The sequence below is a fragment of the Ramularia collo-cygni genome (genome assembly GCF_900074925.1).
Source record: "Ramularia collo-cygni strain URUG2 genome assembly, contig: RCC_scaffold11, whole genome shotgun sequence".
Classification (NCBI taxonomy): domain Eukaryota; kingdom Fungi; phylum Ascomycota; class Dothideomycetes; order Mycosphaerellales; family Mycosphaerellaceae; genus Ramularia; species Ramularia collo-cygni.
This window is the reverse complement of record NW_019716265.1, coordinates 1,175,444-1,198,391: the sequence shown is the minus strand read 5'-3', so window position 1 is coordinate 1,198,391 and position 22,948 is coordinate 1,175,444. Positions and strand designations below refer to the sequence as shown.

General features: G+C 49.8%; 7 protein-coding genes; 2 read left to right on the top strand and 5 right to left on the bottom strand.

Annotated features, from left to right (window-relative positions):
- Positions 1-1,566: 1,566 nt before the first annotated feature.
- RCC_07535 (uncharacterized protein) lies at positions 1,567-2,412 on the bottom strand (the record flags this gene model as incomplete). The annotated part of the gene is made up of 1 exon (XM_023772791.1): positions 1,567-2,412. One exon carries the CDS (start codon positions 2,410-2,412, stop codon positions 1,567-1,569), a length of 846 nt encoding a protein of 281 aa, XP_023628559.1.
- A 27-nt stretch (positions 2,413-2,439) lies between these two features.
- RCC_07534 (uncharacterized protein) lies at positions 2,440-2,919 on the bottom strand (the record flags this gene model as incomplete). The annotated part of the gene is made up of 1 exon (XM_023772790.1): positions 2,440-2,919. The coding sequence occupies one exon, from the start codon at positions 2,917-2,919 to the stop codon at positions 2,440-2,442; it is 480 nt and encodes a 159-aa protein (XP_023628558.1).
- Positions 2,920-5,828: 2,909 nt separating this feature from the next.
- On the bottom strand, positions 5,829-7,238 carry RCC_07533 (probable D-3-phosphoglycerate dehydrogenase 2; the record flags this gene model as incomplete). Its single annotated transcript, XM_023772789.1, has 1 exon — positions 5,829-7,238. The coding sequence occupies one exon, from the start codon at positions 7,236-7,238 to the stop codon at positions 5,829-5,831; it is 1,410 nt and encodes a 469-aa protein (XP_023628557.1).
- Positions 7,239-10,116: 2,878 nt separating this feature from the next.
- RCC_07532 (related to TGc (transglutaminase/protease-like) domain-containing protein involved in cytokinesis) lies at positions 10,117-13,974 on the top strand (the record flags this gene model as incomplete). Its single annotated transcript, XM_023772788.1, has 1 exon — positions 10,117-13,974. The coding sequence occupies one exon, from the start codon at positions 10,117-10,119 to the stop codon at positions 13,972-13,974; it is 3,858 nt and encodes a 1,285-aa protein (XP_023628556.1).
- A 2,973-nt stretch (positions 13,975-16,947) lies between these two features.
- On the top strand, positions 16,948-18,698 carry RCC_07531 (uncharacterized protein; the record flags this gene model as incomplete). XM_023772787.1 has 4 exons in its annotated part: positions 16,948-17,212; positions 17,266-17,822; positions 17,874-18,398; positions 18,474-18,698. 4 exons carry the CDS (start codon positions 16,948-16,950, stop codon positions 18,696-18,698), a joined length of 1,572 nt encoding a protein of 523 aa, XP_023628555.1.
- A 1,063-nt stretch (positions 18,699-19,761) lies between these two features.
- On the bottom strand, positions 19,762-20,886 carry RCC_07530 (uncharacterized protein; the record flags this gene model as incomplete). The annotated part of the gene is made up of 1 exon (XM_023772786.1): positions 19,762-20,886. The coding sequence occupies one exon, from the start codon at positions 20,884-20,886 to the stop codon at positions 19,762-19,764; it is 1,125 nt and encodes a 374-aa protein (XP_023628554.1).
- A 293-nt stretch (positions 20,887-21,179) lies between these two features.
- On the bottom strand, positions 21,180-22,826 carry RCC_07529 (related to aldehyde dehydrogenase; the record flags this gene model as incomplete). XM_023772785.1 has 4 exons in its annotated part: positions 21,180-22,238; positions 22,297-22,419; positions 22,473-22,651; positions 22,709-22,826. The coding sequence occupies 4 exons, from the start codon at positions 22,824-22,826 to the stop codon at positions 21,180-21,182; spliced, it is 1,479 nt and encodes a 492-aa protein (XP_023628553.1).
- Positions 22,827-22,948: the final 122 nt, after the last annotated feature.

The following is a 22,948-nucleotide window of genomic DNA, read 5'->3' as shown; positions in this document are numbered from 1 at the left end:
TCCCCAGGCTAGCATTCCTCGGAGTAGTTCTTTCGTCATACACTACTACTGCATCTCGTAGCCGTGTCGTCGTCGTGGAGCCTTCCCCTGTCCTCCTCCTCCTCCTGCTGCTGCGAGAGCTCGATCGCCGTCGCGTTGCGTTGGATTTGCCCACTCTTGCAGAAGTACCCCTCCACGATCTTACTAACCATTGAAAACATCTCAGAGGCATATTATGGTGAAATGAAGTATCGGTTTCGTGCACTTTGTAATTTGGAAGACATACACATGGATGCCAAAAATCTGCCTTCCTAAGTTTGTTCTATAACTTAACAAAGAGCGGCTTCCGTTTGCGGTAACAGCATAAGGTACTTTATAGACAGCTTCTTTGTATAATTCAGGGGAGGCAGGCGACGCTCTAACGCCTAAAAAAGATCGGATTTGGTGTTTTTGTAGCATCCCTCACTAAGATTCTGGGTCCGATTGCGCTTGGTTCATTGACGTAGTTACGCCGCTACCAGACACGGTAAATCGAGAGAATCTAGCCGCCTCCCGAGAGTATTATTCAGTGATAATAGCGCAATTCTCACAGCACACAGTCCATGGCAAGTCCATGCATGAGAGCCGCTGCCCGCACGCGGACATGTCATCACTTGCGGAACCTTTTTGAGCGACGGCGCATGTCCAACCAACAGCAGAGAGAGGATCCGACTTGGAGTAGTACCTCTCATCATATTCATGTTTCGATTGTATGCAAACAGAGCCAGCGTGGGTTTGCGCGCCGCCCGGCGATCTATCTCACGGGAGCTCCATGGACCACATGATTATTATTACAAGGCTTGGACGAAATTCAGGGGCGCTAAGCCAAGATCTCACAGAGAAACCTCACAAACAGGGCGGGCGGGCACTGCCAATCAGACCGCTTCCCATGTCCCTCTGCGTTTTTTAAATGTAACGATTTCCATCAGAGTCTCAAACGCGCCACGACCATGGTACCCGAAGCAATAACAAAAGTTGTGGCCTCACCCAAAAAAAAAAAAAAAAAAAAAAGCAGTCATCTTACGGCCTGAACAGTCCTCGTACGGCAGATGATCCAGATATGAACCCGCACACACATTGCTTAGCCATCAAAAATCAATACCGTGTTCTTGTGTTGGGCGTAATTGCACGCTAATCTCCCTCGTATCCTCAAACCTCCTCCATGTCACTCACTACAGTAAGTCGCGCTGACTCCGACCTCGCCGATCACAATTCTCATATGAGATATTCGATAACCGGTTGTAGTTGGAGTGATGGTGTTTCTTGTTGGCTGTATCCTGGTCTCCAAATTCCGGGCCACGCTCTGCGAGGCGCTTCCTGCCAGAAGTACTGGTCACGTCCCATGGTGCGGCTTTCGCCAGCCGTGCCTTGGAGGTCTCCGCAGTCCGCGACGTGGAGTCACCATCGGTGGTGTCATGGCTTTGAGCTGCATGTGGTTGTTGTCTGAATGAGTACAGGTCCTCGGGATGGTGGCGACGGTCGGTGAAGTAGTCCCGAGACTCGCGACGACGAGCGCACTGTTGATGTGCTGACGAGCTGCTGTTGTTGTTATCGTGGGGGGGCAAAGTCTCGATTTCTGGCTTGCTTGTAAGGCTGCAGACTGCGCTGCGCTGCAGAATCGCTGACCTCGTTGAACCCACTAACAAGTCTGGGAACTCTGCCCCCCTTCTCTGGAACCGTGTCAACTTTACTGTTGTCAGACAGAGCGTTGCGGATGGAATTGGTCCCTCGATGATGAACACGAACTCCTCCCACTTGATCGTCGCCGAGATGAGTGGAAAGTCTTTGAGGTGTGTTTGCCATCATGTCCTCTGCTTTCTGCGCGGACTCCCGAGGGCGATACTCTCCTTCGCCTCTCCGCGCGGCGGGCGACCGGTAGCCATGAAACGATTCAGTGATATTCTCACTGATATTGAATCCGTCCCACAGGTAGTCTCGCATGCCATCGGCAACATAGGCATTCCTCATCAGGAAATGGTAAACATCCACGGCGGAACGATCTGTCCATTCACCGTCCGCCTCATAGATGGTATGTGTGAGCTTGACGCGGCAAATGTCAAAGCAAAGCATGGATCCTGGATACTGTTTCTTGTCTTTCGTGTATAGAGCGTAGGGCGCGCCGTGCGGAACTTTCTCCGAGCTTCCCCCAGCAAACACCGGAAGGTGGTTGAGCTGTTCATCCCTACTCAGCGACTTGTACCCATTCTTTCCCTTTGATGTGAATCTTAAACAATGGGCATATCCATCCCGCGTGAATAAAACGGCCAGTTTGTACAACTTCTGGTGGCCCGCATCTCTCCGAGTCGGTACGTAATTCTCATGCCCGAATCCGATGGAACTGTCTTTCAGGGGCTCGAGCAGGTAGGCTCTGATGAACTTTCCGGGCCTACACATAGCTTTGATCCTGTCCTCTGGCCACTTCTAGGACTCGCGCTCCTTCTCAAGCACATTCTCGATGCCAACTTCTTCTGCGGCACACCCGAGACCAGTAAACACTGCAGCAAACGCCTGGGCTCGAGCAGACCCAGCGGCACACTGGTTGATCTTCTCCAACAAAAGTTCCACCACGCGCGGTTGCAGGAAGTCTTCCGAATCTGCGTTCTCAATGGCCTCGATAAGTTTGGCCCCCCTTTGCTGATCTCTCGACGTCCGCGCCAAACTGCATTTTTTGTTGATTGCTGGGAGTATTTCCGCCTTCATCCTTGCAATTCGCTGACGTTCTTTCGCGGTGGCCTCGTCAATACGTTGCTGTTCTCTAGCGATGCGCTTCTCGTCACGTTGTGCTGCTTCCGCCAACGACTCGGCATCGTCATCGTATATCAGCCAACTGTTTTCGGGTGGGCCAGTTTCCACAGCTCGGTCAGGATGCTGGTACTTGGACGGGTGACGATGAGAAGCCATGCTTCTGGTTCATCGCGCGCAGAATGCGCGAGGTTGTTGATTGTTGGCTCTTGTTGGCTGTTGTTGATTGTGGGTAGGGCGATTCACCAGTCCGACCAAGCTTACTTCAATCCTCTGGATGGAAGAAGTTTTGGGACTCGGATAATGCTGTGAAAGATTCAAAGATAGAATGAGAACTCGACTTCGAGGCTGGTGGGGGCATGGGAGGCAGCGGGGATCTGCACTAGAGCGTCATTCTACGAGTGAATACAGACGAGTTCTTAAAATGGCTAGAGCTTTCTGGGGTTTTCGGTAGCTCACGGGCTCTCCCACCAGCACGTAAGTTGAACAATATCAGACACTGCACCCCTGTCCTGCTGACTCCTTTTCAGGCCGTCGAGAAAGGGATGCATGCGATGGGGTGTCTGAGCAAGCACGGCGCTGCCTCGAGATAGACATGTTGTCTTGGAATACAGCATCTCAGCCGTACATCTCGCGGTAAGTACTGATCTCTTAATCGAGACATTCATATTCAGTTGATATGCAAGCGATCTGTTTACTATCACTGCCTGCCTAGGGACAAGCTGACAGAATGAAACAAGAGCTGGTGCCAAGCTTTGTTGAGGTGTGGAAAATTTGTTAATCGTATATGGATTTTCTCAAAACGAGTGACAAAGAAGGCTGCTTTGCTGCTTCAGGCTCGGCTCAAATCTAGTCTCCCTTTGTTCGTCTAGTCGTGTTTCAGTGACACAGCAATCATTCCGCTTAACTCCAGTCTCCACATGTACTGCGTCTGCATCGGATTGCCGTCTGATCCTTGCAATCTCCCTCAACAGAGTGAGCACAGAATATGCTTCCCAGTTGGAATTGAGAGTTCCGGCACGATGTGTATGCGAGCCGGATACATACGCCCTGGTGCGTCTTCCACTTCGATCCCAAGGCCCACTTTCGGCTTCAAATTGCGTCCAGCTCCTCGAATTTGAGATTCTCAGATTCTGGGACAAGAAGCAACCGTAATTTCGAGAGGGCTGTTTGCATTKCAGACCACACGCCAGAACATTGATCTTAGGACCAAGAATTGCGATATAGATCGAAGCTACGCACGGAGTTTAGTAGACTCTGCACATTGCAACTTACTGAGAGCCGTTGAAGAATCGAGAACTTTCACTTCTGAGGATTCACTCACTTGATTTGTAATGCAGAAGCTTCTTAGCAATCAGGCTAGTGGATATATAGAGGTTGCCATTCACTAGTCAGATAGGCAAGCAATCAAGTCATCAATTTTCACAAGAGCTTGCTTGGTTCAGGCGCAGGATAGATTTCGCTCGAGGAATTTCTTCTATAGAAAGACAGCAGGCGAGCTCCGGGTAAAGGAGCTCAGGGGCTCGTCTTGGCACTGGACTATCATAGAATCAATAAAGGAGCTCGAAGCTTTGGAATCACCCCTCCAATATTGCTCAAGGTTGGTCGGATTGGTGCATACCTCATATTACTTGCTTTCATTCAAGATTTTGCCTCGACCGGCATACATTGATACAGAGAGACAGAGCTGAGCTTCGTGAAATTGAAATTGGACATGATCTGGACCAGAAGCCTGCAATGAAAAGATGCAAAGCAAATTGAGTGTGTACCGGCGATCTTGCGAGAAGAGGTGGGGGGCAAGAAGTTGAAATACAACGGGAAGCAGGCTTTCAAAGAGAAACCACATCGCGCAAGGAGGACATTCACAATCTCAGAGATCTCTTGTCATTGCAGCGAATCGATTTGGAGGAATTGTGTGGAGTCCAGCTATTGGACTCCTTCAACCTTTGAGTTAAATTTGAAACGACTGGAGGTTGAAGAATCGAACGATTCGCAGGATATCGATTCTAGAGCTTCGTACTTTTCTGATCGAGTAGATGACAAGCAGGTTTTCTTCCGGAAAGGTTTCAAATTCTTTACGTAGAATGGAGAGGCCGGTTGGAAATTCTTCAGGAGTTCGTAGCGGACTCCCGACATGATTTTCGTGATGGAGATGCAGACTATCTTATCGCTTTCGACAACTCCAACCGTGTACGCTGGGAACGGTACGTTCTGTCTTATCTAGCGCTATTAATAGCTGATGTGAGCATGGCAGAATAACGATTGGGAGAACTGGCGGGGGCGTTGAAGGCTATTGGGTGAGACGATCCAGTGACTCCGAAATCGTTGGCACCTTTCTAGTTCACGGTTGGTGGTGAAATTCGTGGTCAGCGTGATGAAAGTAGCAGTGGTAAGACTGACAGCGAATCGATCTCATCGCAGGTTCCAAGGCTCCGCGGTCGGAGGGTAATCGCGTCCTACACGCAGGAGAATTTAAAGTGGAGTTCCGCAGCGGCTACAGCTGGTAGATCGTGAGAAATTTGAGAAACGAGAGAGAAAAGGAGCGGATCCAGCATTTCGGCCCTCAGAAGGCACGAGTATACATATTCTGAACCAAAAAATTTACTCAACAGAGTCGCTGAGCTCAACGTCCAATCGCATCGGCAATAATAGAAGAAGATTCGAGGAACGCATGAATCAAGAAAATCGAAACATTTATTGCCAAAGTGCGAGTGAAGTCCAAACGAACCTTCCCCCACCTGCCGATCTTCCGCAGAAGTGAATATGAGCAAGTGAGGAAGGCGCTAACAAGACCAGAAAAACACGCCACATCGGGCTGAGGAAGTTTCATGGCTACAACAACTTTCCATAGCAAAGAACAACAAAGATGCTTCTTCAGCTGGTCTAAACTTTTTCCCGCCTGTGTCATGGTGTGATACCATACCTCTGAGCAACGCCATGTTGAATGCAAGGGTATTCATCTAAATTTATCTTTCCCCGTCCCATCTCCATCTTCTACAGCGCCTGTCATTCGCCTACCGAACACCGGAAACAAACACCATGCCACATGTCCATCCCACAATCCTCACTCAATAAAGCACACGGGTCCGGATCCTGCTGCCGAGATCCTCCAAGTTCTGATACAGATTCTTAATCTCGCTGACATTAACATTGGAGATATCCGCCATCAGGTACGCCACATCGCCTCTCGAGTCCGTCATTTGCTTGTCCACATTGTGGTCCGCGATGATTTCGTTGACTTTTCGCAGCACACCGGGGACGTTTTTGTGGATGTAAATGACACGGACGTGGTTTGGTTCGTCGGTGGTGAGGGAGCGGAGAGCAACTTCGGGCATGTTGACGGCGCCGTGGGTGGTTCCGAAGTTGACGTAGTTGACGAGAGCGGCGGCGACTTCTGATCCGATGGCGCTTTGAGCCTCTTCGGTGGAGCCGCCGATGTGAGGGGTTAGGATCAGGTTCTTCAACGCGCAGAGCTCTTTACCCCAGCTGTTGAGTGTGTCGTTGAAGTGAGGTCCGTTGCCGCCGGGTTCGTTGGGGTAGACGTCCAGTGCTGCGCCGGCGAGTTTGCCGTTCTGCATATATTTGATCAATGAGGGAATGTCAATGACCGAGCCACGAGAGGCGTTGATGAGATATGAGCCCTTCTTCATCTTCTCCATCTCCTTCTCGCCCAGCATGTTCTTCGTCTCGGGGATCTCTGGCACGTGTAGAGTGACAAAGTCTGCGGTTTCCAGCAGAGCATCGAGGGTGGGCATCTGTTGAGCGGTTCCCAGACCCATGATGTTGACCACGTCGTAGTAGATGACCTTCATGCCCATGGCTTCTGCCAGCACCGACAACTGGGCTCCAACGTGTCCATATCCGATAATTCCCAGCGTTTTTCCTCGTGCCTCCCAGCAGCCATTGGAGACCTTGTTCCACACACCATTGTGCATCTCGTTGCTGCGGTCGCCAATCTGTCTTGCCAGGGCGATGATCTCGCCAATCATGAGCTCTGCCACGGAACGGGAGTTGCTGAACGGCGAGTTGAAGACGGCGATTCCCTGCTCGGCGGCGAATTTGAGATCGACCTGGTTGGTGCCAATGCAGAAGCAACCAACGACGATGAGGTTTTTGGCATGCTTGAGGACGTTGGCGGAGAGCTGCGTCTTGGAGCGGATGCCGATGACGTGGACATCCTTGATCTTTTCAATCAGCTGGTCTTCGGGGAGGGAGCTCTTCAGCGCCTCGACTTGGTAGCCCTGTTTCTTGAGAATGTCCTGACCGGTGAGGTTGACATTTTCGAGCAAGAGGACCTTGACGTCCTGGGTGTGGAAGGGCTTGAGCTGTTTGTACGACGTCTTGGGGGCGCCGGTGAAGCTTGCGGGCGGGCTGTTGAAGTTTAGGGTGGGACTGGTGGAGAGGGAGGTGCCAAAGGAATTGGTCACGGCGCGATCGGGCGCGCCTGGTCGTTCGGGTATGTCGATGGCGGGGCTCATCGTGTGGTGGAGGTGGAGGTGGGGGTGGGGGAATTATGCGCGAGGAAGTGCAGCGGAAGTTGAGGAAGTGAGGTGCGAGGGCGTCGAAGGTGTTTACCGGGAATATTGGAGCACAGGAAAGGATTATAAATGTCGTGCCAGTCCTGTTCGCCCAGTGAGTAAGATTCGTATGATGCAGTCACCTTTCAATGGATGAGTCGGACCGCAAAAGATCTTTTRTCCGAGGCCGATCGCGCTCGTCAGAGTGGGAGATGGCAAGCGGGACGGAAATGGAAGGCGGTGAACGGGTGGACGTCCGATGTCATTTTGCGGCATGTGAAATGGTGACATGACACGACCATTTCCACTTCATTGATGAATGCTTTGTTCTTGGATGCAGACCGATCAAAGAATCGGCATTGGAAACATTTCGTGGAGAATGCTGGCTGCATGTCATTCGGCGCCCAGTCGGACTCCAAGATGCGTCATATGCGTAAAATGCCCGGCCGATCACGCAGGCATGGTTGTTGTGACTGACATTGTTTGAACGCGTACGATGCAGCCGCTGGGCGAAGAGGTCTTCCATACGGGATTCCACCCCAGGAGATTCCTTTGCAGTACAAAGCCTATATGTCGTTGGACAAGATCACGTAGTGAGGAGTACGGCTCCATCCTCAACATACTATCCTTCCGCCGCTCCTTGAAACTCTCGCATAGAAGAGAAGAGAGGGAGCGAGCAAGGGACCTGTGTCTACCAAAGGAATCTAGATCTATAATAGCCACATCCAATCAATAGTAGACCATGCTGAACGATGGGACAATTCACTCAAGTCAAATTTGCAGCAGCTTCGACCATTGAAGTCTTTGTAGCAATCGGCTGCGCACTCCTTGCTCTTACGCAGCGTTGAGGTAGGTAGAAAGATTGGGGCCAGATAGGAAGTTTTACATGTATATCATTCGCATTCTAGGTGAAGTGCTCGTTGGTTTGTTCCAGTGAATTTGTGAGAACCATTTTCGAATGGTTTCGTCAATGATCACGATTAACCTTACACGATCTTAGAGAGAGCATTAGAACGAAACGGAAAATCGGCCCAATATCCACTTCAACCATGGCCCCAAGACGTGCGGTGAAAATCACATTATATTCTGCATGTATCAATCATCTGTCGACCTTTTGTTACTTTCACAATGCTGCCCGGCGCCGGAAGGGATAGACATCACTACCCCAACCCTAACCCTAAGAACACGCTGCAGTAATAAACATTGAGCATATTGAGCTCTATGAACGCTGCACCGAACGGCCTCTTTCAAGACTTATGCCAGACCCGGAGAGAGGCGCACTTCAGAAGGTATTACCAAAAGGAAAGATTCGTCAGAGCATTGCAGGTCATCAACATAGGCGACAAGCAGCTGTTTGCAGAAGCGAAGATGAAAGTTGAAGCTCTGGCGGTCGCGTGACCAGGCTGATAGTTTGGCCACGGAAGCGGAACCATGCCAAAAAAAAAAAGAGGTGAAATCTCAAGTGCTGGCGTCATCTAAGTTAATTCCATCCAAAGAAAAGAAATAGCAAAAAATTGATCACTGTGTATCTTGTACACTGACTTTGTATAGGAATAGCCGAAGGTGGGGCTCGAACCTGAATTGAATGTTAGGATATGCGATGGTGTGAATAGAGGCATGTGATGTATGCTTACCCACGACCTTGAGGTGATCTTTGCAAGCAACTGTGTTGCTGTATAAGAGCCACACGCTCTACCGATTGAGCTACCCCGGCAGGGGTTGTATTTCATAGCATGTTACTGCCAATTGATGGGGACTCAAAATTCAGATCAGTTTGAGTAGGTTGGTTTGCTGTTGACCGAGCATGCGCCGTGATTTGTCTTGCTGGGAATTCTGCGAGGTGCCGTGGAAGCTCGGGCTTGTGTTTCGGTCCGGTTGTCGAGTTTGGGTCACTTTCTGGCTAGGTGTTGTAGCGGAGTCCATCCTCGCCCATGTTGGCACAGCCTACGTCTGGTGTGTGTTGAAAGTCCGTTGAGTCTTCAGACTTGTAAGTATAACGACCAAGGATGAGGTTCTGGACTTTGCCGTCACACAAGTCGAGTTGCTGCCAGGAGTACAGCTTTTTCCAAGACGTGGATTCGTGCAGATGCGGTGTAAGTATACGAATGCAAGGAAGCCCATTGCGTTCTTCCATCGGCTCCGGTATCATGCCAATTCCAATAGTGCTCTTTCGGCCTCATAGCGTTGGGTATCGATCAATAGGCGGTGGAACCCGCCGTTGCTATGGGACGGACCTGCCTCCGGATGGGGGTCTTTGACTGCGGCCCGACCAGGGCACGACCAGGGCATCGCGGAGAAATGAAGCATGTGCCCCTGTATCATCCAAGCAAGGCTGTCAAGTACAACACCCGCAAGGGAGTTTCCTTGATTGACGAAGAGTTGATGGGAGATGAAGATGGCGGTGGGAGCTGGAGCTGGTGGCACGGGAGCTCTTGAGCTCTGAAACAGAACTAAGCCGGATTGGTCGTCAAAGTAAACATTCAGTCCAACTGTTCAACAGATCGCCGAAGCCCCAAGGCCTGACGTCGTCGCCGACATGCGCTGACATCGCAAGCTCCAGCCGGACCACATGCACATTGATCCATCGCTACAGTTGACGTTGACACGATTGACTATCCTGCCATACCACCTACTCGCCCTCCATCTTTGAGTTCTCGCGGAGCTCAGGCCCATCCCATCTCCCAGGCGCACAACATATCAACATAGCAACGGACCCGCGACCCACACTCTTTCGCGACAGCATCCAACTCCCCCGACACTGCACTGGACATGCACCGGACGACGCAGTAACACCTTTTCTTGCAGCCCTTTCGCCCAGCAATTTCCTCGCGCTGCAGTCATGGGCATGCCCGGTGATCTTCCGCGCTTTCCCYGCTGGTGCAAGGCGACGTATTCTTGGGGAGGAGAGACGAAGAAGGACTTGGGCTTCATCGAAGGCGACCTGATTGAAGCGCTGAATGCCGGCGATGGACAGTGGTGGATGGGCCGTCTGCGACGCGATCCTCGCGCAATTGGCCTGTTTCCCTCCAATTTCGTCCGAGTGCTGGAGGAGTCCTTTACACCCGCGCCGAACACCCGCAATGGCTCATCCACACAGCAGTCCTCCAAATTGGGAGCGACGTCGGTGAGGAACAAGGCCACCTTCCGGAAGCCATATCAGGCTTACGAAGATGCGGGCAAGCGCGATAGCTCGGGCAGCATGGGAAAGGAAGGCACGCCGGACGGAGAGGCAGACAAGGTGAAGAAAGAGAAGAGCAAGTTTCGCCCGTATTCCAGTATGAAGACTGCTCAGGCGCCGACGGGGACGGTGAAGAGAACTCCCCAAAGTACTGGACCAAGAATCCCCGATCCCCCTCCCAGACGAGGCGCATCACGACGGCCTCGGAGCCCAATGCCTCCAACGACTGCACAATCGCGTCTGCTAGTATCCCCTTCAGCTTCACCCACACCCACGCCGGGTTACATTCCATATCGTGCTCCATCTCCTCAGCCAAGCTACCGTGCGCCTTCGCCTGCTCCCCCACGATCGCCGTCTCCGCTGCCATCTACATATCACGATGGTTCGGCGTATCCCCAGATGCTCCCACCATTACAGCAGCCGTCGCCGCATCCCTATCAGCAGCAAGACTACTATGCAAGAGGGCCCTCACCCGCGCCATATGAACCTGCACACTACGAAGAGGAAGACATGGGCTCTTCGCCGCCTCCTCCGCCGCCGCCTGCTCATCGCGTGGCATATCAGCCAAGTAGAGCGCCGTCATTGGAGATGGATCCTTATGGAGATGGAGCATACTCAAGGAACGGTAGCCACACTCCAATCCCGCCTTCTCCCGGTGCGGCCAGCCAAATGACCCCGTCACCTCTGCGCGCCGCCATGAACGATGTCATGTCGTCTTTGGACGATATGCAGTCACCATCAAGAGGTCCACCCTCGGATGTCTGGTCACCAGATGAATTTGATGTGGTTCGATCCAATTCCCAAGCTCAGTATCGCGCACAATCGGCAATGGGCTTCTCCGCTCATGGTAGCCACATAGATCGTGCTCAGTCATCGTTGGGGTTCGCGACACAGGACCAATCCCATGGCTATGAGCCGAGAAGCAAGACACCGTCATTACCTTCCTCAAGAAATGGCCCGACTCGTGTCGGCGACTATGCAGATCATTTGGAGCAGCAACTACGTCAATTCGCAGAAGAGCCTCCTCAACCACCCCTGAAAGGCACACAATACGCAAAACGGCCGGAAACCTCGAGCAGTGACTCCAGCAACAGCTCCCCGGGACATAACACACACTCCCAGCAACAGCATCCCAAGCTCCGACATCAGAAATCTGCATTCGAGCTGGGACGTGAACGGCTGAATCGAACATACACCACCAAGACCAATGCTACAAACTCCACAGAGAACTCGTCTGCAACGCAGAGTTCTACCGGCACTCAGATGACCAGCCATAGCATCATGTCGGGGCAGTCTGCGGGTGCTTTCAGTGCGACAAGCGCTGGAAGCCTCGCGAGACGCAAATTTGGTTTCGGGAGCCAGCACAGAAGAGGCATCAGTATGGTTGACACCAAATCGACAGGCGATATGATTTCCAGCGTACGCAGCACGACGGCTAGCGATAGTATCGGGTCCGGACCGAGCTACCATGAAAGTCATGCTTCTTATAATCAAAGACCGTTCACGCCCACTGCAGACTGGAACCAAGATCCGATGGAGTCAGCAGGCGTTTTAGGAGGCCTGAGTTCACCCCAGTCCAAGCGTAGTGGCTTCTTCAAAAGGATGATTGACTCTGCCAAGACGACAGCAAGGACCGGAGCGGCAAATGCAAGGTCTACCATTGGAAGCAGCACTAGTCGACCGGGTAGCCGCGCAGGAAGTAGATCTGGCAGTCCCACCAAGTCGATGATTGGCGGGAACGGACCAACTTCGATTGCTGGTGGTACTGCCTTCCGACCTGCCACTGCACCTGGAGGAGGCGCCGCTGCCATGGGACTTGGTGGAGGCGGCGACTGGATGCAGGTCCGCCGGGATGTGAACCGATCGAATTCATTAAGTCAGCGGGAGAGGGACGAGAGAGCAGAGCGTTGCGAGCTGCACGATCTTCCAGTCCTGCGACCAGTCGATCTGCTTCTCGAATTGACCGAGGGTAATGAAGGCCTAGACGGACTTGCAATTCACGAGCCAACCGACTTTAACCTGCCGAACCTGGCTTTGGTGGACAAGAGCACTCGGTTTATACAGAATGTCCCTCCCATGGTCAGTGCAAGCTCTTTGGCCCAGACGTATGTCTGTCGGCCTCACAGAAGTGATGTGCAACGACTACGAGCAGTGTTTACTTGGGTTGCCGAGCGCATCACATGGGAGGACGACTTTGAGGGCCATATCGACACAAGACGGGCAATTCAGACCAAGCGTGGGTGCAGCGAAGAGATAGCTTTGCTGGTCAGCGAGATGTGTATGGCCGTTGGTCTACATGCGGAGGTGGTGCAGGGATATCTCAAGGGACCTGGCGAGATCCTTGACTTGGACATTATCTCCACACCGAATCATTTCTGGAATGCTGTCATCGTGGATGGTGAATGGCGCATCATGGACTGCGCTTTGGCCAGCCCGACTCATCCACGGMGAAGTGCGTACAGCTCTGCCAGTAGTCAGGTCGCCGAGTCCTGGTACTTCCTCGCCCAGCCAATGGAGATGTGCTATACACACATTCCTCTCCATCCGGAGCAGCAGCACATTGTCCCGCCCGTGGATCCTGAGATCCTCATGGCGCTTCCTTGCGCCTGTCCGTCATTTTTCAGAAACTCTGTGGAATTGATCGATTTCGATACCAGCATGCTGCATCTGGAAAATCTGGAGATGGCTCACTTACATGTCATGGTGCCAGAAGATGTCGAGTGTGTGGCTGAAACCGAAGCTCGTGGATTCGCTCAGGATGCGGATGGTGACTTCTTCGAAAGCGGCGACATGGTCACGAAGAGGGCTTTTACGCAAGCTGAATGGGTCGGCGGTCGGAAACGTTTCACTATCAAGGCTTTGCTCCCTGGTGATGAAGGGCGTGGTGTGCTCAAGATCTACGCTGGGAAGCGAGGTCTGATGCACACCATCAAAGACAACCCGCATTCCCTCGCCCTGACCATGCCGCTCTCCCACGCTGGACAGAACCCACCATATGATTTCGCCACGAGGCATCCGACTCCGCACGCACAGCGACATGATTTGTACATCGCTCAGCCGMAATGCGCACGCTTGACCGTAAACAACACCTTTGTATTTTCCGTCCGCCAACACCCTTCCTCGCTCTCGCGCTTCACGCCTGATACATGGGGAGGAGCGAGCAACGGCCGGCCTCCGAGTCCAAACCCCATGATGAGACCGACCAGCGCCATGAGTATGGTCTCATTCTCCGCTTCCCAGAGTGGGAGCCAGTACTCCGAGGGATCGTCCAACTCTGGCCAGGGGATGACATCTGCTCAGCAGAAACCTGCCAAGTTGGCAATACAGAGTCCCAGTCAGAAGATCATCCGCTTGACAAGGAAGCAGGAGCATACTAGTAAGAATGTTGAAGAGGACGGGGGACTGACGACCGCTTGGGAGACGGTGATCAAGATAGGGGAGAGGGGGATGTGGAGGGGACTTGTGCTTGCTGATCGGAGTGCGAGATGGTGTGTCTTTGCGGAGTGGGAGTGTGTGTGAGATGGGAAGAGTGTAGTTCTAGGTGCATTGGGACTTTTGGAGTGCAGCTTTTAGCCAGGTGTTGGGGTTGGATTTTGAGGGACGTGACACTGCTGTAGTATCATGATGAAGTATCGAGTACGATGTTGGAAATGCACCCCCTTATTGAAAGCTGAAACCCGACGCTAGAACTTCGGGATTTTCGATGAGCACAGACCCGAGACCAGAATATGTTCTTCCACCGCACTACGGAGGTCAGAGTCAGAACTCCTTGCCGGGTAGGTGGTGTGATCTTGGCGCGCGGGTACAGCCGTCTGACCTCATTTCAGAGGTCTTAGATGAATTAATTAATAATAATGGCCTGTTTATAGCCTAATTAAGAAGGTGGATAATATAGAATAGCTCCTATAATGCATAGTAAGTAAATAGCTCTTTAAGTTCTTAATATTAAACGTAATAGCGTATTACCGGACACACCGCATTAAATAGAGGTAGAATAAATAGTATAACCGTAGTACTAATTAAGCAATAGGATGTAATAAGGATCCTTAGAACAGGTCGGATTTACGTGCTAACTACTATAGAGTAGCTATACGAGCTACTACTTACGCTCTACGAGAGGTTAGTAAGACATACGCTTAAGTTAAAGCTATAACTAGTTTAAAGGAGCGATATTGCCGGTCTATATAYGATAAGGCTCGGCGGCGTAGATTCGATAGTACTGCCTTTAGAGATAAATACTTTACTAATAAACCGCGGTCCGGACGTCTAGCTATCGTAACTAAGGAAGCTCTAAGTAAGGTAACTACTATAATAAACGTTAATCGTAGGACAAGGTCGCTTACTACTACTATAATTAGTTATTAGCTTAGAGTAGWTAATAACCGTAAGATATTAGCCTTATCTATATAGAGATTACTTTATAGAGCTAGTTACTATAAAGTTAAGCGTAATACAAAGCTAGGACTTACTCCGGCTATACGTAAGAAGCGACTAGCTTAGTGTCTTAAGTACTAGCACTAGACTCTTAACGATTAGCGGAAGGTATTATAGACAGATAAGACCTCTATAATTTACGGCCTACGACGCGGAAGTAATCGCGTATAGCGAACAGCCTACGAGACTAATAATAGCACGTATTATAGTAATCGCTTTAAAGGGTTCTTAGAGTTTATGTTTTAGGGCTGCTTCTTATACGATTATAAGGGACCTTACTATATATAGGTAAAAGAGACTAAATAGGAAGTAGCTATAGCTAAGAAGGATATTATAGAGCGTAATAGGGTGCTAGAGGTAGCTACTCGTAAGCTGTTTAAGAAGGAACAAGATAAGGAAGATCTAAAGCATAAATTAGCTAGTTTGTCGATTAAGGACTAAGGATTAATACGAGCTAGTAAACCGCGTAAATATCGTAAGCGTATAAGGCTAAAGTTCGTCTTTATAGAGGCTCGTAGCCGGCTCGTTCGTAAAGCGACTATAGGTAGTATCGACTAGTATCGTTACGAGAAGTTTGTTCTCGTGCTAAAGTTGCTGCCCTTTATAAAGGAATACGGCCTAACCGTATAAGAGGATAGTACTAGAGCTTATATTACTTACTAGCTTAACGAGCTGTTTAATATTTACGACGTTATTCGGCTACTATAGCCTAGCAACTCTCCGGATCTTAATATAATTAAGCCTACGTAGTATTAGATAAAACGCGCGATATAAACCTATCTAGACTTCGAATCTAGGCCTAAATTACCTAGTATATAGAAGTAGAAGTAGGAAGAGATGCCGTAGTCTACCGTATAACGCTAGATCCGGAGGATAATACGATATATTCGTAAGGTAATTCGACTCGACGGTAGTAACGAGTATCGTAAAGGAGCTAAGGATAAGGAGTATAAGCGTCGAATATTCGATAAGCGCTAAGTTACTATAGAGGATGCCGCTGTCGTTACTTCTATACCTACTCTATCTCGTAAGGCGTACCGGTTAGCTCGAATAGCTATATAGTAGGCTAAATTAGAGGATAGCGATCGAGTAGAAGCTATAAAGGCTACTATAAAGGAGGCTAAACGGCTAAGGGCGAACGACCTAGCGAAGAAGCGACGTAAAAAGATAAAAGCTCTAAGGACTTAAGTTGCTACTAGAGCAGCCTTACCTACTTAAATTACGGCTGTTTAGAAGGATAATAATTAGCGTAGAACTCGATTAGCAGCTACTACTATAGGAAGGAAGAAGATAGTTACGTTTATAGAGCGTTTAGTATAGTTATTACCCTTTAAGAGGTTATTATTATAGGAAGGAAGTAAGGTTAAATTAGAGCTATAAAAGTCGTTAAAAAGTCGTTGTTTAGCTGTTATTATAAAGCCTAGGTAAATTTTATCTAATCCTATAGCATTTAAGTTATAGTATACGTAAAGACATCTATATAGGCCTAAATTAAAGAGCGCATTTAGCTCTACGATTCCCTTCTTATGTTTGTAACGATAGGTGTTGTAGTTATAAAGGTATCTAAAGAAGAAGAAACCATATGCGGGTGTTAGTAATGTGGACTTAACTACGGACGAACTTCGGCCGAAAAGCGACCCGGCAAGGAGTTCTGACTCCGACCTCCGTACCGCGCGTCAGTGGATTGCAATTCAAAAGCCAAGGCATGTGGATCGGGACCACAAAGTCGTAAATCACGCTGCTGCAAAGGATGTGTTGGAAGAACTTCATCGAATCTATTGCCTATTCGTCTTACATTGGCGAGCATTACTCTGTGATTACAGTATACGACAAGATCAAATCACTCTTAATATGCTCGACTGACGGACCAACACAAAGTACCAGACTGCCACGGGACCAGCCGATCTAAGCAGGGCTGTCACAGTAGTGCAGTCTGCACATTAGCTCGATATGGCCGAAAGACCGTGCGATTGCCTACTATGGCTTCTATATATACTAGGAGCATCGCCGGCCTGATGTGACGCTCCAGATCCTTCTCTACTGTCGTTTCCGCTCATCATGCTTTTTATTAGCCGTATCACGGCATTTGTTTCTTTCGGTGCTGCTGCTTTTGCTGCTGGACATCCTCGGGTTGAAATTCGGAATGGGAGTATCAAGGGAAAGACTCTGACTATTGCCAATGCTACTGCGAATGCTTACTTGGGAATTCCTTTTGCGAAGCCACCGAAGAGATTTCAAGCTCCTGAAGTTGCGGATGTCATTTCTGGAGAGTACGATGCGACTTCTTGGAAGAGCAGCTGTATGCAGACTGGAAGTGGAACTGGTAAGATTGCATGTTGTGTTGTTTGAGAGAATGTTGGAGTAACTCTCTACCAGGTCTAAAGCAATTCACCGGGAATACAAGCATTCTCGACGAGTTTGCCATCGCCGCTTATAACGCCACCAACAGCGAGGACTGCCTCTATCTAAACGTCTTCGTGCCCCCCAACGCAACCTCAACCAGCAAACTCCCCGTCCTCTTCAACATCTACGGCGGAAATCTCCAAGCAGGTTCCGGCTCGCTTGCAGTATTTAACGGCGTCCCATTCGCAGCCCACCAAAACGCCATTGTCGTGACATTCAATTACAGAGTCGGCGTCTTTGGCTTCACTCCCTCTCCGGAGCTGGAGCAAAAGAATCCAGGATTCCTCGACCAACGTCTTGCTCTTTCGTGGGTACACAACAATATCGGGTCTTTTGGAGGAGAYTGCGATGCCATTACGCTCATGGGGCAGTCGGCTGGTGGGTTTTCTGTGAAGCAATTGTGGGCGAATCCTCCCACACCATTACCTTTCCGAGCGGTGATTATGGAGAGTCAGAGTTTGACTGCTCCGATTGATGGCTGGCCTGCTTTGACGCAGTTGACGAATTGTTCTACGGCTATTTCTCCACTCGTAAGTTCTGAAAATTCGCAGAGAGAGGAACATACACTGATTAGTTTATAGGCATGCGTCCAAGCAGTCGACGCAGACACCCTCGTCTCCCTCTCCCGCAGCAACTCCCTCTCTTTCCCACCCACGGTAGACCACATCACGCACACCGATCACATCGAAGTCGCAATCGCCCAAGGCATCCCCGCTAAAGTTCCCATTCTAATCGGCACAAACGGCAACGAAGCCGCATCTCTYGTGCCCGGTCTAWCGAAAGAACAAATCAGCCCATTATGGGCCATCACAGTGGGTTCCACGACTCCATCTTTCGATTCCCTTTACAACGCTACTGTGGATACTTGGGGCAATCACACCGCTAGCCATATTTACAACCAATATGGTTTTACTTGTCGTGCGGAGATTTTGTCTACTCGGGCCGCGGAGAATGGATATCCTGTTTGGAGATACTTTTACAATGCTACGTTTCCGGAATGGGATGCTTATCCCGGGGAGAGTGCCCATGGTGCTTTTCACGGAGCTGAGTTGGCGTTGCTTTTTGGGACGTATTCCCGTAATGGAGGCGCGACAACTTCCAGGGCTGTAAGTTACATGCATGCAGAAGCATACCATTTGAAAGTACTCTGGATTTTAAGCTGATGATTTTCTGGGTGATAGGAACGTGTCTCGTCCTATCTTCAAGACACTGTTGGAAAGTTTGTGAAAGATCCAATTTCTGGACTCGGTTGGCCTGCTGTCAACTCCCAGCCGGAGTATCTCTTGAAAATTGACAATCAGAGTAATGAGGGTACGGCTGATGTGGTCATCAGTAATGGAGTCATTGATGAAGACTGTGGACTTTTCAGCGGTTTACAGATTTCTACTGGGGTTGTTAAAATCTAGAGGAGTGATATTGAATCACCGATGGCGTGCAGCTGGAGGATCACTTTCAGTCTGTGCTCGGGGTGAGTCAGGCATTCCTTTAGACACATGTACAGACTTATACTCTTGTTGTCATTCTTATCCAGGAATTTGACTTTCTATAACTAAATGTCGTCTCATACTGCGGATTGTACTGGATTTCTGGCCGCAAACAATGTTCTAAGCACAACCGAGCTACTTGAGCAAATTCTCCTTATCCTCCCCGCCCAAGATGGAACAACTTCGTCTCTTTGCAATCAATTATTTGAATTAAAACGGGTCAACCTGACCTTCAACTCAACGATCAAAAGATCCCTCGGACTCCGGCGAAGAATGATGCTCGTCCACGATGATGAAGGTAACGAGAGACGCCCCTTTGGCCTCGAAGTCGCATGGATACAACGAACCGGACTTTTACCATTTGTGCGAGATAGCCATGTGTCGAGCGTCAAGGATGTGGTCAGCGTCAGATTTGGGCCGCGAAAACGTTGTGTGCTTCTTCTCTTGCCTAAAGAATGTACCAAGCCCGGTGACCTGACCAGGTCGTGGCGAATTCGACCCATTACTCCGCGTTCGCCTGTGAATTACTCGTGGCGGGATATGAAGCTCTGCAGCCATCCAAGAAAAACGGAAATTTATCTTTACATGACCGTGGAGCCGGGCAGAAGTTATTTGAGCCTGCTGGCTTTTGATCAGGGAACGGAGACTCTGGGGATACTTCATGATGCTGTGGATAAAGTGCTCAGTCGTAGCAGAGATGAGCATCTCGCTTATATCGATGAGTATAGAAAGATGAGGGATCTGATCGAAAACCCAGCACGTCGAAGAGCAATATTTGAGCCCGAGGCACTCACACTGAAGCAAGTCTTCCGACAACATCGTCTTCAGACGGAATGTGGACGTACCGTTGGATCTTGTGCTGTTTGCGCGTGTGTTGGACCAGGAAGACATATCCAAAACGTCATGCGAAGACGTAGTCGTGCTCTTACACAGTCCGGAACACTGCCGGGTCCATCATCTCAGGCAAACGACCCCGACCAATCTTCTACTTCGTCGCTGCAGACCACTCTCGCTTCCCCTTTACAACCCCTTCATACCCCACAGCCTCCGCAAAGTCCATCAGGAATCGCCAGCGCGCCTCCTGAACCCAACCATACTTCATGAAATCATTGGCTTTCTTCGGGAAGAAGTCAACGACATCGAGAAGAGAGGCATCATGAGCAGCGACAAAGAAAATATCATCCCTGACATCAGCTTCTTGCAGTTTCTCAATAGTCCGTATAGCCTCATCAACGTCATAATTCATCTGTACTTGAGTCTGTCTAGCAGGTTCATAGATCGTCTTGGAAGGATCCCYATCTCGAAGAATGCAATCGAACATATGCCCCGGACAGACCGATTGTGCCAGAGAAGTAAAAGGATGTGGCGAGATCTCCTTTGGGATTGGAAGGTACCTCGAGGGTCGCAATTCCCCTCCGTGATGTACGGCATCGCCGCCCATGAGTATGAAACTAGGAGGATGCGAGGTGACTCGCGCAAGAGCACAAATGTGACCAATGGCATGTCCCGGACTATCCAGGAAATAAAAAGAACCATCTCCGAAGTAATCGATTGCATTCATCTTGCCAATCTGGAGCCCCTGAGAAAATTCCAGTTCAATAAGATCCCGGCCCGCATAATTGGCTTCGAGAATGGTACTCTGAGGGTTCGTGGGATAGCCAGGTAACATGGCATTCTTGAAACCCGGTCCAACAATCAGAGCTGTCGAGCTGTTGAATTCTTCGGGAGCGCCTGTGTGATCGAAATGATGGTGACTCCAGACTACAGCCTCGATCCCGCTTACATCCACGCCGTGCTCTTCGAGAATCTTTCGTACGCTCTTCTCCACGGAAATTTTGTATCCTCCTTTTTTAAATCGATCTTGGAGGAAGGGGGTGTGATTCCACCAGTCGTGTCGGATTCCCAGATCGAAGATTATGGATCTGTTTAATATTGGGTGGTGAATTAGGAAGGAAAATGCTGGTGTTGCGAGATGGTCGTGGCCTTTGATAGGTGGCTCGAGAAATTTCCAGGCTTCGACTCCTAGGATGGAACTTGTTGTGTCTATGATTGACACGTTTACGATGTTGGAGGATGGAGGGATATTGAGATCTGGAGCTATAGTTGCCATGATAAGGGTATGAGGAAAAGCTCACTGCAGGAAATAGTAAATTGAAAGTGTAGTATTAGTGAAGACCAAGCTACGCTCGCCTATCTATTGACCTCGGCTGAGCCATTCTCAATATCATTCCCTCTGGTGATCGTCAACGATAGTGGCGCTTCAATCTTCTTCGCCATACCGTCCGATTATGGCAGTCCTACGAGGAAGGAAATTACGACCACATGAATAAACTCACATCTATCGTTGCGAATCACCGCCAGTGTGACATAAAATCCACTGCAAGACCAAACACTACGATCCTCTCATCTCCCCAACGCACCAACACTGGAAGATTTCCCCATCCGTATGTACACAGACTTCGTCTCCAACCAGTCATCCAAGCTTTGCACCAAGCTCTCCCTCCCCATTCCCGACTGTTTGTATCCACCAAAAGGCATATCCCAAGCACCAGTCGGACTCGTGCAATTAACACCCACCATCCCAGACTCCAAACCCTTGGCCACTCGCAAAGCTCGATCGAGGTTTTGGGTGTAAACAGCAGCATAGAGACCATWCTCGGTATCGTTTGCAAGCTTCAGAACATCTTCCTCGGATGTAAATGTATTCACTATCGCTACAGGACCAAAGACTTCCTCTTTGGAGAGCTTATCAGAATCCGGATGATTGAGGAAGATTGTCGGCTTGACAAAATTCTCAGAATTTGTCTCGGGAAGTTCTAAATCGATATCGACAATCTTGCCTCCAGATTTCCTGGCTTCGTCAATGTATTGCAGAACAGTCGAATGTTGCGTCTTATCAGCCTGTGGTCCAGAAGTAACAGCTTCATCAAGAGGGTCTCCAAGTTTTCTAGCACTAGTAAACGCAACAAACTTCTCAATAAAGAGATCGGCGACACTTTCATGTACGTAGATCCTCGAGTTGGCCATACATGTTTGTCCAGAGTGAAACATGATACTATTCTGCGTCTCCTGAGCCGCCTGCTCGAGATCAGCATCTTCGAACACGATGGCAGGGGATTTGCCTCCCAATTCAAACACCAGATGTTTGAAATTACTTTCAGCTGCTGCTTTTTGAATTGCACGGCCCGTTCGAACGGAACCGGTGAATGATAGCGCTCGGATACCCATGTGTTTGGAAATTGCTTCGCCGGATGGAAGACCGTGACCATGCAGGATGTTGACCACACCTGGGGGAAACCCAGCTTCGTTCAACATTCGAGCGACCAGGTCTGATGACAATGGAGCCTTTTCGCTGGTCTTGAGGATGATGGTGTTGCCTGCAGCGAGAGCTGGAGCGAGCTTTTTGCTGAGGAATACTAGTGGAGCGTTCCAAGGGATGATAGCTGCTACCACGCCATATGGCTACGATGTCGTCAGTTCCCGACTTGCTTTTTCCTTGCGAGCTGCATCAAGTACATACCTGTTTGAGAGAGACGTTCATGAAACCTGGTGTGTTCAGYGACGAGGTACCGAGTGCATACGCCGCTTCTGCGAAATATCGAAAGTGCGTGACTGCATAATGCCCATCGAAGTAAGTGCTGATCTATATCGATCATGTTAGCCCAAGTTTCTTCCTGAAGTGAGAGGCGAACTTACAGGGCGACCCAGAGACAGAGCATCAAGTTTCGCCAACTCTGGTGTTGCATCGGCAATCATTTGAGCCAATTTCGCGAGTGGTTTTCCTCGCTCTTGTGGCGACATTGCTTCCCATGATGGTTGTGCGGCTTTTGCTGCTGTCACTGCCGTATCTACATCAACAGAGGTAGCTTCGGCGACTTTGAAATCAGTCAGTAAGATGTCCAAGTCTCAAGAGAGAAGGAATTTGAACCAACTTTTGCCAACCACTTCCCCGCTGTAAGGGGAGCGTAGTTCGAAGGTGTTGCTGTCAGATGCAGGAACGAACTCGCCATTAATGAACAGGTWCGCCACAACTGGCAAAGATTGGCTCATTTTGTTGATGTCGCAATGGTGTGAAGAAGAGCAGTCAAACGGAACGGTACTTGCAGAATTGCTTGGTCGTTATTGTAAGTTTACAGAGTATTAGGTACTCAATGACTAACTTCCCCGCCGGC